General features: G+C 41.9%; 1 protein-coding gene and 1 long non-coding RNA gene across 3 annotated transcripts in view; one reads left to right on the top strand and one right to left on the bottom strand.

The window, feature by feature from the left end:
• The window catches only part of TTF2 (transcription termination factor, RNA polymerase II), a 56,860-nt gene extending 52,131 nt beyond the window's left edge, over window positions 1-4,729 (bottom strand). For both annotated transcript variants that reach the window (XM_012000843.1, XM_012000841.1), the window contains exons 1-3: window positions 4,649-4,729; window positions 4,467-4,569; window positions 2,575-2,661 (exon numbers count right to left, since the gene is read on the bottom strand). In XM_012000843.1, the coding sequence (XP_011856233.1) occupies window positions 2,575-2,661; window positions 4,467-4,569; window positions 4,649-4,676 (218 nt within the window). In that variant the 5' untranslated portion in view covers window positions 4,677-4,729. The remainder of the gene's footprint in view (window positions 1-2,574; window positions 2,662-4,466; window positions 4,570-4,648) is intronic.
• Window positions 4,730-5,541: 812 nt separating this feature from the next.
• The window catches only part of LOC105554383, a 33,737-nt gene continuing 20,455 nt past the window's right edge, over window positions 5,542-18,823 (top strand). Inside the window, exons 1-2 of the long non-coding RNA XR_001008321.1 lie at window positions 5,542-5,659; window positions 14,273-14,447. This is a non-coding gene — a long non-coding RNA (uncharacterized LOC105554383). The remainder of the gene's footprint in view (window positions 5,660-14,272; window positions 14,448-18,823) is intronic.

Below are 18,823 nucleotides of genomic sequence, written 5' to 3'. Positions count from 1 at the left end.
GCCAGGTACAGTGGCTCACGCCTGTAATCCTAGCACCTTGGGAGGCCGAGATGGGTGGATTGCCTGAGCTCAGGAGTTCAAAACTAGCCTGGGCAAAACGGTGAAACTCCGTCTCTACTAAAATACAAAAAAATTATTGGTGAGCACCTGTAGTCCCAGCTACTTGTGACTACTTGGGAGGCAGAGGCATGAGAATTGCTTGAACCCAGGAGGCGGAAGTTGCAGGGAGCTGAGATTGTACCACAGCACTCCAGCCTGGGAGACAGAGCGAAACGCTCTCTCTCAAAAAAACAAACAAACAAAAATAAAACTATAAAGCTTCTAGACAATTCATGGCAATATTTGTGACATTGGGGTAGGCAAAGATTTCTTGGAGATCAGACAAAAAGCACAAACCATACAAAAATGATAAACTGGACTTCATAAAAAATTAAACCATTTGCTTTTTAAAAAGCAATTAAGAAAACACATACCACAGACTGGGAGAAAATACTCACAATACAAATATCTGACAAATAACTTGTATAGAGAATTTTTTTTTTTTTTTTGAGAGGGAGTCTCCCTCTGTCACCCAGGCTCGAGTGCAGTGGTGGGACCTCAGCTCACTGCAACCTCCCCCAGCTCACTGAATCCTCCTAGATTCAAGTGATTTTTCTGCCTCAGCCTCCCGAGTAGCTGAGACTTCAGGAGTGTGCCACCACGCCCGGCTAATTTTTTTTTTGGTTTTTTTGCTTTCTTTTATTTAGTAGAGATGGGGTTTCACCATGTTGGCTGGCCAGGCTGGTCTCGAGCTCCTAATCTCAAGTGATCTGCCCACTTCAGCCTTCCAAAGTGCTGGGATGACAGGCGTGAGCCACCATGCCTGTCCTAACCTGTATAGAGAATTTATGAAGAACGCTTCCAACTCAGTTTTTAAAAAAGACAACATAATTTTTAAAACAGGCAAAGATCTCCAAAGTTATACTGTATGATTCCATTTATGTAACAATTGTGCAATGATAGAATTTTAGAAATGAAGAACAAATTCCTGATTGCCGGGATGAAGAGGGTAGAAGGGAGGGAAGGGGGTATGGTTATAGAAAGGGCAACAGAGAGGTCCCGTGAGGGAACTCTTCAGTACCTTGACTGTAGTGGTAGATACATGACTCAACAGGATAAAATTGTATAGATTTAAATATACGCACACATACACATATAAATTAGTTCAAGTAAAACTACCTTTACCAATAAAACTGGTGGGTTGCACCAATATTAATATCCTGTTAGTGATATATTTCTAAACCTTGCAAATGTCACCACTGGGGGAAACTGGATAAAGTCTATAGGGGATAACTCTGTATTATTTCTTACAACTGTATGTGAATCTAAAACTACTTGATAAAAATTTCAATGCAAAAAAAAGGACAAAAGAGTTAAACAGATACGTTGAGATTTTCTGATGGCAAATAGGCACAAGAAACAAAGTGGTGCATTTATAAATGAAATTCAACTCCACAATAAAAATGAATTCCTGATACATATTACATAAATTTCACACACTGTTAAGTAAAAGAAGTCAGACACAGAAGAGTACATGCAGTAGGATTTCATTTATATAACATTCAAGAACAATCAAAACACATCTAAAGAGATAAAAATCAGAACAGTGATTGCTGATGGGGGTAGAGATGGGAGGGTTGAAATTAACTTGAAGGGGACTGATGGCACTTATTGGGGTAATATTTTGACTCGGAGCTTGGTTTTATGAGCAGGTACATACATTCTCAAAACTCAACTGGCTGAAAACTTAAGACTTGTGTATCTTACTATACACATAACTAAATTAAGAAAAATAGAAGTATGAACAGTACTCAGGTATGTAAAAATTGTAGGTGGTACTCAAATGCCTTCAATTGGGTGGGGGGGGGGGATCTAGAATATATAAATTCTGAAGTGCATAGAATATCACACAAAGACTATCACATCCTGACCCCTACCTTCCTGACCAGCCTTATCTCCTAAAGTCTCTGTTCAAATTTTCCCTGAAAACGCCATGCTAATTCATGCCTCAGTACTCTAACGCAATATATTAATCCATTAAATATGACCTCTCTGTAACACTTAGGGAATTCCTCCTTTATCTTTAAATACTCATGACAAATATCTCCCATCTCTATAGACTTCTCTGCCCTTCCCAAATTCCCATAGAAAGGAAAGGAAACTAACATTTATTGAGTACTAAATATCTGTCAGCCATTTTTACCCATTACCTTGTTCTATTATCAGAATTGGAAGGTTGACAAGTTAACTGCAAGTTAGTGGCCAATGGTCAGCTGACATTATAAGCTACTTGACAGTTGGAGAGGGATGATTGTGGAGCCATTTACGTGAAAATTACCAGAAATCAGACTTCTCAGATTAACTAGTTGCTCAGCAGTTACGGAGTGACAGCCCAAAAGACACTTAATACATACACAAATTTTGTTTGTTTTTTAAAATGACTTTTAAAGAACAATCCTAATACATACCTGGCTGCAACTCTTTCAGGGAGAAAAAAAAAGCAAATATACTTAGATGTTCCTTTTGGACCCTTACCTGTATTCTTTCTTGTCCTGTGGCAGAAGCAAACCCTGAAGCTCTACCACAAAGTCCTCATGCAATAAGCAATGAGAAACAGGAAGGCTAGAGAAAAGAAAAAATTTGAAAACATTTTTAGGCCAGGAACAGAGATCAATATCCTAAAGTCAAACCAAAACTATAGGCTTTTACATCAAGAATCTATGTATAACCTCTACTGGGTTTGTAATTCCCACTCATTATCACGGCTGTGGGCATTCCTTTGGGGAAGGGGTCCCTAGCTTTCATCTTTACCCACTTTCTCAAATAAAGCGTAACTATTTCTTGATGACTCAAAAGTTTAAAATTACACTGCACTGTATAACCTCTACACTGAGATCCCCCTATGAATGACATAATTAGGGCTGGCTGAGGCCCTGTATGAATTTTCCCCAGGCTCTTCCTTCATGCTTTCCCTATAATAACCTGAGAGCTGTCAATTAGTGTTATTCACATGCCTACCTCTAATAATATGTCCTATATGCTTCTTGTTTTGGGTAAATTTTTTAATCACTCCCAACTTACTATGAAAAAATTTAAATATATATAACATTTGAGAGTAAACAGGTTTGAGTGAAAGTTTAAAGTACTCTCCTATACCTATGGCACTTTTTTGGCCTATATTTTGGTTATCAGATATATTCCAAATAAATCAAGTTTATCAAATAATTGTCTTCAAATACCACTGTACTAGTTTGTATAGCAAAGCATTTGTGTAGATGGGACCTAAATAAGAGTGTTTCTCTTAATGTAAAACCAAATCTTATGCCACCATTAATGCTGAATTCCTGCAAACGTAAAAATGCTTCTATCTCACAAAACTTGACCTGAGAGGCTCAGTGTAAATCATCTAACTCATGAAACAGAAACATGGGAAGTTAGTGTACATGTTGAAAGGACACTTTTCTAATACTGATATCCATTATGTACTTTACATCTGACACGTGGAAAAATAACTTTTCTCTAACAAGTTCCGCTGAATGGAGAGCAAACGTTTAATGATGTGATGGTAGTTTTAAAATTCACATAGAAGATGTAGACACTTGGTATTGTGAAAACATTAACACTTGACCAACTATTAACTTTCCTCACTTTAGAGAAGATGCTTAACATTTCTGACTCTCTCCTCCCACCTCAGCCTCACGAGTATCTGGGACTACGGGCACTACAGGCGTGTGATACCATGCCCAATTTTTTTTTAAATTTTTTGTAGAGACGGGGTTTCACCATGTTGCCCAGGCTGGTTTCGAACTCCTAGGCTCAAGCGATTCGCTCGCCTTGGACTCCCAAAGTGCTGGGATCACAGGCCTCACACACCGCGCCAGGCCCTCCGTTGTTTCTTCCAGCGCTAATTTCTTTGAATTATCAATTTCACCATTTAGATGCAGAGACTCCTATTTTAAAATAAAAAGGCTAACAACTAATCACTAGAGTGTTTTAAGCTCAAACATTTAAAAAAAACAGTCGGGCCTAAAACTAGTGCAAAACACAGATAAATTATTTTCCACCATGTCTGCTGTGTGTCCTTACTCCTTTAAAGGGGGAGGGACTGTCTGAGCAGGAGAAGGGAGTGGTTAAGTCCTGTCAGGTGAATAGAAACCCAGAGCTGGAAAACACCGATCTTCAATTTTACAGGTAGGGAAACCATCGGCCCAGAGAGGGAGAGTAACCAGCCTCGGGTCACACAGCCAGAATTAGCTGGGCGTCTTCCAAACACGCCACGCTGCCCTGGGATCACCAACTGCTTAAAGGGTCCTGACAACGCAGACCAGGGCCCCACTACTCCTCGTCTCTGTGGCCCCCGACAGCGGGGAGCCGGCAGCTTCTCTCGGGAGGTAGCCACAGGGAGTGGGGCCCAGGTCGAGACCTACTCGGTGGCCCGCACGAAGCTGCACGTGTCTGCCCGGCACACGTAGAAGCTCTTTCCTTTATTCGGGCCATCGCGGACGCCGGTCTTAAGAAAGCAGAAAGTCCCTGAAGAGAGAAGAAAGTGAACGACTACGCCACGCTAAATTAACAGGCCCCAGGGGACGCTGAGACCCTAGCCCCTTACCGTGCTCCGGACACCTAACTACTTCCATCTCGCTGGGTCTCCCAAGTTCCACAAGGCCCCGCCCCAAATTCTGCTTCCGCCTTTTACTCCGCCCTCTTTGTTCAGGAACCAACCATCACTCAGCTCTTGCAGTCTTAATCCCGCCCACAATTCTCCGCCCTTGGCCTTCTTCCATCCTACCCGCCATCAGCCAATCATATAGGAACTTCGCTAACCTCCAACCAATCACAGCCGCCCTCAGGTATGGCGCGCGCCGAAATCAAAAACTAAGCGAGCGGACGTGGAAGACCCGGCATTTGCTGGCTGGGGCGTGGCTGAGGCTGGGGAGAAACTTAGAAGGCGGAGGGGCTTCCGGAGGAAAGGAATCTTGGATTTGCAGGTCTTGGAAGAGGGAAGGGCAGCTCTTGTTTACGTTTAAAACCGAGAGGCGGCCCTAGGGGTAACGCCAGTTAGCAGGCGCTGAAAGGCCGTGGCTTCGCGGGCGTCTCTGAGCCAGGCTGGCGCTCGTGCGCGCTGGGCTCCTCGCTCAGTCGCTGGCGGGGAGGCCGGGGGAAGCCGCAGCTGCAGGCGGAGCCGCGAGATTTGCGGTGCAGGAGCCGGAGCGGCCGGGGTGGTGGGAAGTCCCTGGAAGCTGCTGCGGGGAACTGAAAAGGCTCTCATAGGCAGGCACAAAGACTTCTCTAGGACCCCCCTCCCCCCAACAATGCTTTAAGTTTGCCTCGTGCTTTAGATTTCACAAAGTGCTTACACATACACGGCTCTCCTCACTCAGCCTGATGAGATGGGTAGCATTTTATGGAAGATCCGGAGACTCAAATTTGAGAGACTCACCCAAGGTCAAAGAGTTGGCGAGTGGGCTGGTCCGTGGACAGGTGCGCAGGTCTCAGCGCCATTTGGCCCGCGCAGCTGCTTCCTGTGTGTACTGGACGTTCTCTAGGCTCGCACAGAGTGGAAGCCCCGAGTTACCAGCCTCAACGTGGAAACTACGGAAGGGGAAATAGATGACTTTTGGTGAAGGCGAATTTTGCTTTATTATTTTGTACTGTCAAACTTTTTTTTACTAATATTCTTTTGTAATTTGAAAGTGGAAGATGAGGTTAAATAGAAGAAAGGGGACAGTTCCCTTCTATTTAGCTTCATCCTCGATTTTTAAAATTTGAAGTTGTAATCAAACTATTAGTAAACAAAAAGAGGAATAGATACCAGATTTATTACAATAGAAATAGTTTCATATTGCAGCTATTGAGGACCATATGTCCCAGACATATGGTGTGGCACCTGCACTGTTCTTATGGGGGCCGTAGAACAGAAAATCTGTAATGTCTAGGAAATCTCGGCGATGTGATAAACGTACATCTTATGGGGATCCAGAGAAAGGGAGACAAACCTGAGGTATCATTTATTAATTAAACAGTACTTGTTAAATAGCTTTTTTATGCCCGATGTGGACTAGGTGCTTGAGAAATGTAAAATTTATTCATTTACACACACAAAGTTTGAAACAACTATTCTAACCACAAGAAACTTACTCAGTATTTTGAGGAGACTGAACTAGTGCATATTGAACACTTACATAAAAATATAAAATAGTATTTAAATGTCAAAATGAATGGAGTTATTAGCAACTCTCCAGGACTAGAGAAAAATGGAATTTCCAAAGTGGAGTTCATTTATACATAACTACCCTTCTGAAACTTAGATGAACTTAGAGATAAGACAGGAACAAAAAACAGGTAGAGGCATTTTCATTATTCCGAGATTGTTATTCTTGCAATTGATGTATTTGTATGTGTTTAATAGATGCTGTATTGGAGGTAGTACACCATGAATACAGGATTTGCAGAACTTAGAGGGGCATGGTAATTAATTATTTCTTGAATAATTTTTAAAATAAGGCAAAATCGGGGCCTCTTAAATATCCCATTAAGAAAGAAGCACCTCCTCTGCAAGTACCCAAGTCAGTATCTCCAGTCCAACCCGGTAAAAGTGTGCACAGCCAAATCACAAATGGGGAATATTTCTTCCATAAATTTAAAATATACTAGATAAAAATGTTAAGTCTCTGGGCAACTTATTCCACTTCATCATATTTAAAAGATTGAAAAAAATAAGTTTGAGATTGGATGAAAGATGGTCATAACTGGAAACATTTTTAAAATTAATTTTTATGCCTGTTGAGTGTGGTGGTGGGCACCTGGGGTTGTGGCTACTCAGAAGGCTGAGGTGGGAGGATGGCTTGAGCCCACAGGTTCGAGGCTGCAGTGAGCTGTGATTATGCCACTGCACTCCAGCCTTGGTGACAGAGTGAGACCTTGTCTCTTAAAAAAAAAAAAAAAAAACTTATGCCTATTGAAATAAACTATAATGAATACACTTTTCAAAATACATACGTGTATTGGTGTATGTGTATTATTTTTTATTCTTAATTTATATTTTAAATTTGTATTCCTAATTAGCCTACAGACCCCTGGAGAGACCTTGGGAGAATGTGCTTTATGGATCTCTATTTTGAGTAAAGTTTAGAGTTTGTTTTTCCTTAAAGCTTGATTTATTCAAAATAATGTCTAGGCTGGGTCCTAGATTTAGATGGTTTAAAATGCACAGGTTAATTATCCAATAAATTTTTCAGTATGGAGCTGGTCAAATGCAAAGTATATGTTGGAATTGTTCTAAAACTGGACTGTGGTAATGGGTGCACCATTGATTAAATTTACTGTACTCGTCGAATTTTACACTTTAAATAGGTGAATTCTGTGATATCTAAATTATACCTTAATAAAGCTGTTTTAAAAACTAAGTAATGCCAAAACATCTATCTGCTGCATGGAAAGTAATAACTAAAATTAGTCATCTAGATATGTTGGCATCCTAAGGAAATATCCTAATGGGTGAAGAAATAAAGTGATAGTAGAAACCCTTCAGTTACAGAAGAAAACTAGTTCTCTGACCTGTGAAATACTGAATAAAATCTAGGGTGGGCCAGGCAAGGTGGCTCATACCTGTAATCTCAGCACTTTGGGAGGCTGAGGCAGGTGGATCGCTTGAATCCAGGAGTTTGGGACCAGCCTGGGCAACATGGTGAAACTCCATCTAATACAAAAATTATCCAGGCTTGGTGGAGCATGCCTGTGGTCCCAGCTACTTGGGAGGCTGACTTGGGAGGATCACCTGAGCCCAGGGAGGTTGAAGCTTCTGTGAGCCATGATTGAACTACTGTGCTCCCGCCTAGTACAGACACTCATTTTGTTTTTATTTATTTTTATTTTCTTTTTTGAGACAGTGTCTTGCTCTGCCACCGACTGGAGTACAGTGGTGTAATCATAGCTCACTGTAGCCTCAACCTCTGGAGCTTAAGCAATCCTCCCACCTCAGCCTCTGGAGTAGCTGGGACCACAGGTATGTGCCACCACACCTAACTAATTTTTTGATTCTTTGATTTCTTTTTTTTTCTTTTTTTTTTTTTTTTGTAGAGAGGAGGTCTTGCTGTGTTTCCCAGGCTGGTCTCGAACTACTAGGCTCAAGCAGTCTTCCTGCCTCACTCTCCCAAAGTGCTGAGATTACAGGTGTGAGCCACCACACCCAGGAACAAGTCCAACCCCACAGAAGCGGGGCTTAATTCTTGGGAAAGTGAAAGGATTATACTTTCTGTGGTCAGCATTGTGCTGACTGGCATACATTAAACATGTCAGACCTCCATAAGATACCATTGGTGAGAGGATGAGCTAGAACATTCACCTTTTGACATCTTGATCACTACCTTATTGTTTTAAAATAATCAGCATTTCCAAGTTTTAAGTGATTTGTAAAATTCCAGCTGCTATGCTTTATTGATTATTTTTTAAATTGTTCAAATTTATTTTTCAAATCAGCGGGTCATTTTAAGAATCATATTTACTTTTCTGAACTTCTGGTGTTTTTGCTTGTTGCTTTGGGATACGATGGGAAGCAGTAACTAATTTTAATTGACAGATAAAGAATTGTTCCCCATTAGGCACATTCTGAGAGGGAAAGTCATATTCTAACTTTTCCTGAGGTGTGTTCTGAGATAGTACTTGTATATGCATTGTCACATTTAATTGTCACAACTAACCTAGGGATGGGATTGTTTATCCCCATTTTCAAGATGAAGATACTAAAGTTTAGAGCAGTTAAGGAGCTGACCTTACAGAGCTGCTCCTAAAACTTTGGAACGGGATAGTACCCATGGATTAATTTTGAGCTGGCTCAAAGTCACAAAGCTGACACCAGCCGATCAGGGACTAAAAACCATTTTTCAAAACTTTGAATCCAGTTCTTGCCACTATAGTATTTTTATAAAGCATAAATTATTCAGCGATACATTCAGATATTTAACCCACACATCGGTAAGCGTTTAGGTATTTGCTGTGGTGTACAGACATGGCTAAACAAATCCAAGACAAAAAAGAAAAACCCAAGTCCTGCCATTTTCTAAATGACCACTAGGTAGCAGCATAGTAACATAAAAACCAAACTGAGGCCCACCCTCTTCTGTTTCATTCTTTTTGTTTGAAGATAGGTAATGGTAATTCAATTTCATTTCATTTCATTTCGTGCCTTTCAAACATATGACTGTTTTCAACTTGTCCTTTGACATAGGCTCAATCAGGATGATACTGTAATGAGAACAAATGTGGTTATATTTTGTAAAGCCAAGAGACTACAAATTCTTTTGTTGTACCAATATTTTTTCAGTATTAGATTCCAAATTTCACTGTTCTTGAAATATTATTCCAAAAGTGGTTCAAAGCAGGCTCTTTATCTTCATCTTCTTTTTTTTTTTTTTTTTTTTTGAGATGGAGTCTTGGTCTGTCGCCAAAGCTGGAGTGCATGGCATGAAATCGGCTCACTGCAACCTCTGCCTCTTGTGTTCAAGTGATTCTCCTGCCTCAGCCTCATGAGTAGCTGGGATTATAGGCTTGTGCCACCGTGCTCAGCTAATTTTTGTATTTTTAGTAGAGATGGGGTTTCACCATGTTGGCCAGGCTGTTGAACTCCTGACCTCAGGTGATCTGCTTGCCTTGGGCCCCCAAAGTGCTGGGATTACAGGCTTGAGCCACCATGCCTGGCCACAATTCTTTTTTTGTTTGTTTGTTTGTTTGTTTGTTTGTTTGAGACAGAGTCTTGCTGTGTTGCCAGGCTGGAGTGCAGTGGCATGATCTTGGCTCACTACAACCTCTGCCTCCTGGGTTCAAGTGATTCTCCTGCCTCAGCCTCCCAAGTAGCTGGGATTACAGGTGCCCGCCACCACGCCTGGCTCATTTTTGTATTTTTAGTAGAGATGGGGTTTTACCATGTTGGCCAGGCTGGTCTCGAACTCCTGAACTCAGGTAATCCACCCACCTCAGCCTCTCAAATTGCTGAGATTACAGGTGTGAGCTACCACGCCCAGCCCACAATTCACTTCTTAAGTAAATTTATGAAGTTGTGCTATCACCACCAGAATCCAGTTTTAAAACATTTCTATCACTCAAAAACTTTCCTCAAAGCTGTGTGTAGTCAATTCCAACTGCCACCCCCAGCTAGTCCCAAGGCAACATCTGATATGCTTTCTGTCTATAAGTTTGCCTTTTCTGGACGTTTCATATAATAGAGTCATGTAATATGTAGACTCTTGCCTCTGTCTTCTTTCACTTACATAATGCTTTTGAAGTTTATCCATGTTGCACATATATCAGTATTTCACTCCTTTTTATTGCTGAGTAGTATTCCACTGTGTTCACTCACCAGTTGGTGGACATTTAGATCATTTTCCTTTGGAGTTATTAGGAATAATATTGCTATGAACATTAATGTTAAAGTCTGTTTTGTTTTTGGTTTTGTTTTTTTTAAATGGAGTCTTGCTCCGTCGCCCAGGCTGGAGTTCAGTGGCGCGATCTCAGCTCACTGCAACCTCCTCCTCCTGGGTTCAAATGATTCTCCTGCCTCAGCCTCCCGAGTAGCTGGGATTATAGGCTTGAGCCACCATGTCCAGCTAATTTTTATATTTTTAGTAGAGATGGGGTTTCACCATGTTGGCCAAGCTGGTCTCAAACTCCTGACCTCAGGTAATCTCTCTGCCTCAGCTTCCCTAAGTGCTGGGATTACAGGCATGAGCCACCACACTTGGCCTAACGTTAAAGTCTTTATATGAACATTTGCTCTCATTTCTCTTTGGCAGATAACCTATGAGTGGAATTGCTAGGTCATATGGTTAGTTTAACTTTTTAAGAAATTGCTAAACCACTTTCCGAAGTGGCTATACCATTTTATATTTCCACCAGCCACGTATGAGGGTTCCCAGTTCTTCACATCCTCAACAATGCTTGTTATTGTGTGCATTTTTTGGTAGGTGTGAAGTGGTATCTGATTTTTTTTTTTTTAATTTGGATTTTTCTATTGATGTGGCACTCTTTTTTATGTGCTTTTTAGCCATCATCTTCCTCTTTTTAAATGGTCTTGAAAGTCTCTTTAATGTTTGTATGGAACTTAAACCTAAGTTAAAATGACATTAATTATTATTAATACAAAGAGATGAAAGACATCGTAATCGTTTGTATAATGTTAAGTAACAAACATTATACAATGTACTATGACTATAGTCATGTCCATTTTTTTTTTTTTTTTTTTTTTTGAGACAGGGTCTCACTCAGTCCCTCAGGCTGGAAGTGGTGCGATCTCAGCTCACAGCAGCCTCCATCTCCCAGGCTCCAATAGTCTTCCCACTCCAGCCTCCCAAGTAACTGGGACTACCAGAGCACACCACCACAGCTGGCTAATTTTTGTATTTTTTGTAGAGACAAGGTTTCAGTATGTTGCCCAGGCTGGTCTCAAACTCCTGAGCTCAAGCAATCTGGCACGTTGGCCTCCCAAAGGGCTGGGATCATAGGTGTGCGCCATCGCACCTGACATGAAAAATATGTTAGTCACAACAAACTATTAACTTTCAAGACTGCATATTGTATGATTCCATTTATATACCTCTGGGAGGTTGGGTGGGGAGATTGGTGCAGTTTTTATTTCTACAACTAGCATGTATTGCTCTGATTTTAAAATCCAATTAAGATATTAAACACAAACACATAGAAAACAATAACAAAGAGGATGTACCAAAATAAGAATAACAATGCTTATTTAAGATGGTAGGATTATTGGTGTTCTTTTCTTCTTTTTCTCCCATTGTTTTATATGGCGTATAATGGCATTATACTATCAGCAGTAGAGTGGTCATAGGCGCCACGTCTCTGTACCTTCATCAGAACAGCTCTTAAACTTGCCTAGTTCTCATCCTAGCTATTCAATCCTAACCTTCCTCTAATTAATCCTTTCTTTCTTTTATTTTCTTCGTGCCCTCCTACCCAATGTTTTGGTATCTAATTCAAGTTTTATCCCAAGCTGTTTTTTCCCTCTTCCCCTTAACCCTATACTAGTTATTCTACTTAATTCTAACCTTCTTCTCAACCCTCATTACTCATTTGTTCCCTAAAACCTTCGCCGCTTTACACATTCAAGATAACCTTGAGCCTCAAGGCCTCCACTGGCTATGTACTTGTTTTCTGGTGGCCACCCTGAGTTGTATTTCTTTCTTTCTTTTTTTTTCCCCCTTGTTTTTTGAGACAGAGTCTCACTCTGTCTCCCAGGCTGGAATGCAGTGGTGTGATCTTGGTTCACTACAATCTTCGCCTCCCAGGCTTCAGCAATTCTGCCTCAGCCTCCCGAGTAGCTGGGATTATAGGCGCATGCCACGATGCCTGGCTCATTTTTGTATTTGTAGTAGAGACGGGGCTTCACCATGTTAGCCAGGCTGGTCTCGAACTCCCGGCCTCAAGTGATCGCCCACCTTGGCCTCCCAGCGTGCTGGGACTACAGGCGTGAGCCACTGCAGCCGGCCTCTTTTTGTTTGTTTTGTTTTGTTTTGTTTTCTTTTTGTTTCTGAGTTGCATTTCTTAAGCAACAAATGGCACTAAGGTGGATTCCAGGTTCTCAAGTTGAGCGTAGACAATACTACCCAATGCTCTGAAGACTTTTGCCATGAAGTTTGTGAGCCTCCTTGGATGCTGGGATCTTAGTAGCTGAGAAGACTCTGGCAGAGTTCTTCCTGGTTCTCCCTCCTTTTCCTTTCTGAGTTAGCCTGGGAGCCAGAGCAGAGCAGCCTCTGGTTTTTGCTGCTATTTTTTAGTATGAAAATGGCCTTAAAGAACTCATCAACCTTTTAAAACATGAATCAGGTTCTGTTACTCTGCTTATAACTCTTCAGTGACTTTCTATTACACTTAGAGAAAAAGGTGAAGTCATCCTTTTGGTTCCTATGGGCATTGCATGATCTGGTCCTACCTGCTTCCCCTCTCACAGACAGCCATCCCACTCCCCAACCATTATATTGCAGCCGCCCTAACCTGTTTTCTGTTCCTCAGTGTGCCAAACTTCGTATTACCCTAAGGCCTGCATTTATATTGTGCTTTCTGCCTGGAATGCTTTCCTCAGTTCTTTAAAACCTTAGCCCTTCATCCTTAGGTCTCAGCAAGCACCATCTCAGTGAGCCTTGCCCTGACTACTTTATCTACAAAGGTTCTTCCTTGTTCTCTCTCAGTACCCGGTTTGCTTTCCACGTAACATTTATTTCATAGTTGTCTGTTGACTTGTTCATTGTCTGTCTTCCCCATAGACTATACATGTAAGTGCCAAAAAAGCAGGGACTTATTTCTCTTTGCCTCACTAATCACTGTATACACAGCATGTAAACATTGCATACGTATCTGTGAAATAGAATGGATGAAATCACAGGGTAGAAGGAACCCTAAAGCCACCTAATGTGTCCTCCCAAATCCCTTCCACAGCATCCCTAATTGATTCAGCATAGAAACTTGTTTATAACAAGTTCGCTTTGAGTGTGTCAAAATGTCAGTTAATTCTAATGCATATTGAGCAGAAATCTTTCTGTCTGAAACTTCTACTTTCTTGTCATCTGGAGTTAAACAAAATACACCTGATCCACTTTTACATCACTTTAAAATATATGAATATGACTATTTCATCCTCTCTGCACTTCACATGCATTCTCTTTCCCCAGAGAAACTTGTCCAACTGCATCAATTACTTTTCTCCCCCCGACATCCCCTCACCAGTATTTTGTTTTTTCTTTTGTGAGACAGTCTCGCTCTGTTGCCCAGGCTGGAGTGCAGTGGCACGATCTCAGCTCACTGCAACCTCTGCCTCCTGGGTTCAAGCGATTCTCCTGCTTCAGCCTCCCAAGTAGCAGGGATTATAGGCACATGCCACCACACCTGGCTAATTTTTGTATTTTTAGTAGAGATGGGGTTTCACCAGTATTTTTTGATGAATGTATGCTTAATTTGAGGCATCCCAAAGAGAATGCAATATGAAAAATACCGTGGGGTAGTTATCTTCTTTATTTTGGATATGACCATTTTATATATGCAGTGTAAAACTCCAAATTTTTTTCTCTGTTTTTAAATAAATATGTTATGCTAATAATGTGTATCAAGTGTGCAGTCAACCAAAACCTACTGTTTTCATTTTTCATGCATGAGCTCATCTCCCCTACTTGGTGCACCTAATTGCCTAAACTTAACTATATTTCATGTTAATTTTGATTCATTATTCTAGGTTATCTAGATCTCTTTGAATCTTGTTCCTGTCAACTGACTTATTAGTGCCATCTCCTAATTCTGTGTCAACTGAACACTTGACAAGCCTGCTCTCTTTCCCTTCTTCCAAGTTGCCAATAAAAATGCCCAACAAGGCAGAGTGCTTTAGCAAGACCTGGAGAGAGCCCCTCCAGGTAAACATGGCGCCATGGTCTTTACGCCTTGGGTATGGTCATTCACTCAAGCATGCAGTCACGTAGTGTGCATGTTGTTCCTCTTGTTCAAAGGCCTTGCTGCAGTTCATGCACACAGATATAGCCGTCCCATGACTTACCAGCCTAGCAGAAAGCAGCATATCAGAAAAGAAAGTGAGTTTAACTTGGCATGGCATTTTCTTTTCTTTTTTTTTTTTTTTTTTGAGACAGAGTCTCACTCTGTCACCCAGGCTAGAGTGCAATGGCACCATCTCGACTCACTGCAACCTCCGCCTCCTGGGTTCAAGTGATTCTCCCGCCTCAGCCTCCTGAGTAGCTGGGATTACAAGTGTGCGCCACCACGCCCAGCCAATTTTTGTATTTTTAGTAGGAATGGGGTTTCACTGTGTTGGCCAGGCTGGTCTCGAACTCCTGACCTCAGGTGATTTGCCCGCCTCGGCCTCCCAAAGTGCTGGGATTACAGGCGTGAGCCACCACACCTAGCCTGGCATGGCATTTTCTTGGTGAGCAGCACAGGAAGCAGCCCAGAGGCCTCAGGGGGGTGGCTCTTCAGAACAGAGGCCCTTGCCTCACACTAGGCTAGTGATTCATTCAGTCACACTACCATCTCCTGCGTCGATTTGCCTCACAACGTCTGTCACGTCTCACTTCTTATAGAATCTGTTGCCTCCTTCCTTTCCCTCTTGGTGCTCTCTCAAGATTTACATGCATTTGGATGAAGGCTAGGAAGGTTCTATGTTGTAAATGAGGGATTTGCTCTGTCTCTCAAGGAGAAGAGGAAGTTGCCTCTTTTGATGAAGATCCAAGGCATCCTCCACTGTCACGTGGTGCAGAAGCAGACATCCCCTTGAAAAGATCTAGCTCCTCTCAGCTCTTCTGTTCCTCTTTAGTACTTTCTTACCCTCCCTTTCAGGCTGAACTTCCACCTAACTCTAAGCAGAAGCCCACACACCTCTTTCCACACACAGTAAGACAGGACTTATCCTGTCTGCTGCCCCACAGAGACAGTGAGGCCTTGCCTCAGTGTGGTGGGGCTTGCTGCCTCCCGTGGTGTCTGAAGGGTTTCTTCCTGCAAGCTCTCAGCCTTCTTCCTTCTCTGGGCCAGCAGTTTCTTCGGGGGCTGTGAGCGCTGCTGGCACGGTGGATCACAGAGACCCACTTGAGCCCCAGAGCAGAGCTGGGTGGGCAGAGGCTGGTCAGTTCTTTTTTCTGTGATTTGTTGGCTTTTATTTCTGCCTTCTCGCTTTTATGTGCTAATTGTCGCTTTTTCTTCTCTCTTGTTTCTCTTTTTCTCCTGCTTTCCCCACTTCCTCCCTGCTCAACCCTCCACATTTCTCCTTGAGTTCAGGGCAGACAGAAACAGCATTAATGATCAGCTGTGGAGGAGGAGGTGTCCAGGGTTTCTGTATTCCCACCCAGAGCTCCGCATGCATGTTTAAGCAATCCCTTTCCATCCTTACACTCTTTCATGATGACACCATTTCTGACACTTCAGTGATCGCCTATTTCTGATGGAAGAGCTGGAGCACTGCTAAGTGGCAGTTGGGGAAATTCTACTCAGTTCACTTGACTGGTTTTGCTCTTGAGTTGTACATCCTCCTACCTAAGTGTATACATGCACAATAAAAAATGCCAAACATGTAGCACTCAGATAACTTACTCCATCTGAACTATGTTAACAGACATGAAGAGTGCACACCTTGGACAGGACAAACCACAGTCCAGTTCATTAATTATGCTGTCAATTTGGCTATAGTCTGAATGATGTTTCCCACAATTCATGTATTGAAGTCCTAGCCCCCGGTATGATGGTATTTGGAGATGGAGGCTTTGGGAGATAATTAGGTTTAGATGAGGTCATGAGGATGGGCCCTTCATGATGGTATTAGTGCCCTTCTAAGAAGAGACCAGAGAGCTTGCCCTCTTTGCTATGCCATGTGACTACACAGTGAGAAGGTGGCTTGTCTACAAGCCAGAAAGAGAGTCCTCACCAAAATCCACATCATCTGGCACTTTGACTGGGACTTCCAGCCTCCAGAACTGTGAGAAAATGAGTATCTGTTATTTCAGCCACCCTATCAGTGGTATTTTGTTATGGCAGCCCAAGCAGACTAATACAGATTCCCAAACTAATTATTTGGTATCTTCCATAACAGTTGTTCTCCAAATGTGCCATTTGCACTCAAATCTACATGTAAATTGAAACAGGTAATTAACATAGGTAAAATGTACCTCAGAATAGGAGTCTCTAGTGATTCCATTTCTCATTAATTCCCATATACTATATATCTTCACTTGGAACTCCTGGATTAAACTACCCTGGCTTTGCATTTAACTGTAAAGCACTCAGATAATTCTATCCACATGCTCCTCTGTTCACACTGCCTTGATATCTTGACTTCTGAAACTTTATACTTACCTATCCCTTAAATTATCCTTTTGAGCTGAGAACCCAAGCAATGATCCTATCTCGTGGCAAAACCCATGCTTGCATTCTGTTTCCACATCCTGTTCTACTAGTGTGCTAAGAATTAAGAAGTAAAATGCAGGTATCTCGTTTTCTTTTCAGGAATAGGAAGAATTAAAATGGCTAGCTTGTTAAGAATGATGATGACACCTAACATGGGTTCTGACTTCCACACATGCAGATCTCATTTAATCCTCACAGTCAACTCTGTGAAGTAATGGGTATTATCCCCATTCTATGGATGAAGAAATTGAGGCAAAGCAAGATTAACCGGCAAAGATCACACAGCTAGTGGGTGACATCATCAGAGTTTGAACCCAGGCAGTCTGAATCCAGAGCACACATTCCTGAGTATTAATTTATTGGATGTATTCATTTGGCACACCATCTAAAAGAAGCAAAAAAATCTAAGTAGAGGAGTGTAAGAGATAGTAGTTAGTGGCTTCAATTTCGTCTCATTGATAGATGAGGGCTCATATATTTACTATTTCTTTTGTATGGAAAGACTACTATTAAATCCGGAGTTGCCATTGAGCCTTCTGTTGCCAGGTGGAAAATCTACTGGTTTACTGCATTTGAATGATCCACATTTAATCCTAACAATGCCTTTCCTCAATCAATAAAAGAACTTCAAGGGAAATATTTGGACACCTATGTGTGTTAGGAGCTAATGTTGGGCTGAGCCAGTAACCTTTATTTGATATTGAAGCAAAGCCCAGTTACTTTAGACTCCTGTAACACCACTCAATGTTTTGCTTCAATGTTTTCTGTTTGTTTGTTTTGTTCTGTTCTGTTCTGTTCTGTTCTGTTTTTTCCACACCAGCAGTCCCATCTGTCAGTTTTAGGGCTAGAAGGTATTTGGCCCATGCTTAGAGAATACAGGCCCTTCTGACATCAGCACCCTTTTATTGGGCTGGTCACATCTTGGGCATTAAGAACAGAAGAACCCTCATTTTCCTGCTGCCAGCAGAGTGGTACAAATAGCTGCTGTCAGACAGACCATTAAACAATACAAAGATTCCCTAAAGACAGACTTAAGAACTTGTAGCATCTGCCTTCAGTCAGGGGAGACCATAACAAAACATGCTCTTATGTGTCTATTTGAACAGCATCAGAAGGCAGCACAGAGTGGTCACTCAGTCAACATGTGTTGGGCTGAATGGAAATCTGTCAGAACCAGAGCAAAGAGTGCAAAGGGGTCCCTGCTCCCCAAGTCCAAATTTATCCTCCCCCCTTTCAGAACATGCTAGCACTTAGAGACTCTGTGACAACACAAGCACCTAGCATTGTTTTCTGTCCCAGTGGTCCTCCCATGACCTTATGTTTACAGATCTTTGCCCATAATGAAATGGTAGAATCTTTATGACTTGAGGAGTCTACTGTGATCGAAAGATCATTGCTTTTGGAATCAAAGGATCCGGGCTTGATGATCATGATCTTTAATGCCACTTAATGATCATGATATTTAACTGCTTTTTACTGATTTATGGTTATGATGGCTAATTTTATGTGTCTATTTGACTGGGCTAGGGAATGCCCAGATAGCTGGTAAAATACTATTTTTGGTTATATCAGTGAGGATACCTCACCGATGTGGAGAGGACATCTTCCAGTTTGTTGGGGGCCTAAATAGAACAAAAAGACAAGACAAAGGGCAAATTCTCTCTCTGCTCTTGATCTGGGACATCCATTTTCTTTCTGCTGCCTTTGAAGCTCCTTGCTCTTGGGCCTTCAGGCTCCAGGACTTATATCCCCTCCCCACTCAGTTCTCAGGCTTTCTGCCTCAGACTGGGAGTTACATCATCAACTCGCTTAGTTCTCAGGCCTTCAGACAGACTGAATTACACCACCAGCTGTCTTGGTTCTCCAGCATGCAGATGGCATATCG

This window comes from Mandrillus leucophaeus, unplaced genomic scaffold (assembly GCF_000951045.1).
Source record: "Mandrillus leucophaeus isolate KB7577 unplaced genomic scaffold, Mleu.le_1.0 Scaffold64, whole genome shotgun sequence".
Taxonomy (NCBI): Eukaryota; Metazoa; Chordata; class Mammalia; order Primates; family Cercopithecidae; genus Mandrillus; species Mandrillus leucophaeus.
The sequence above is the reverse complement of the archived record's forward strand: the minus strand, read 5'-3'. Positions and strand labels throughout refer to the sequence as shown.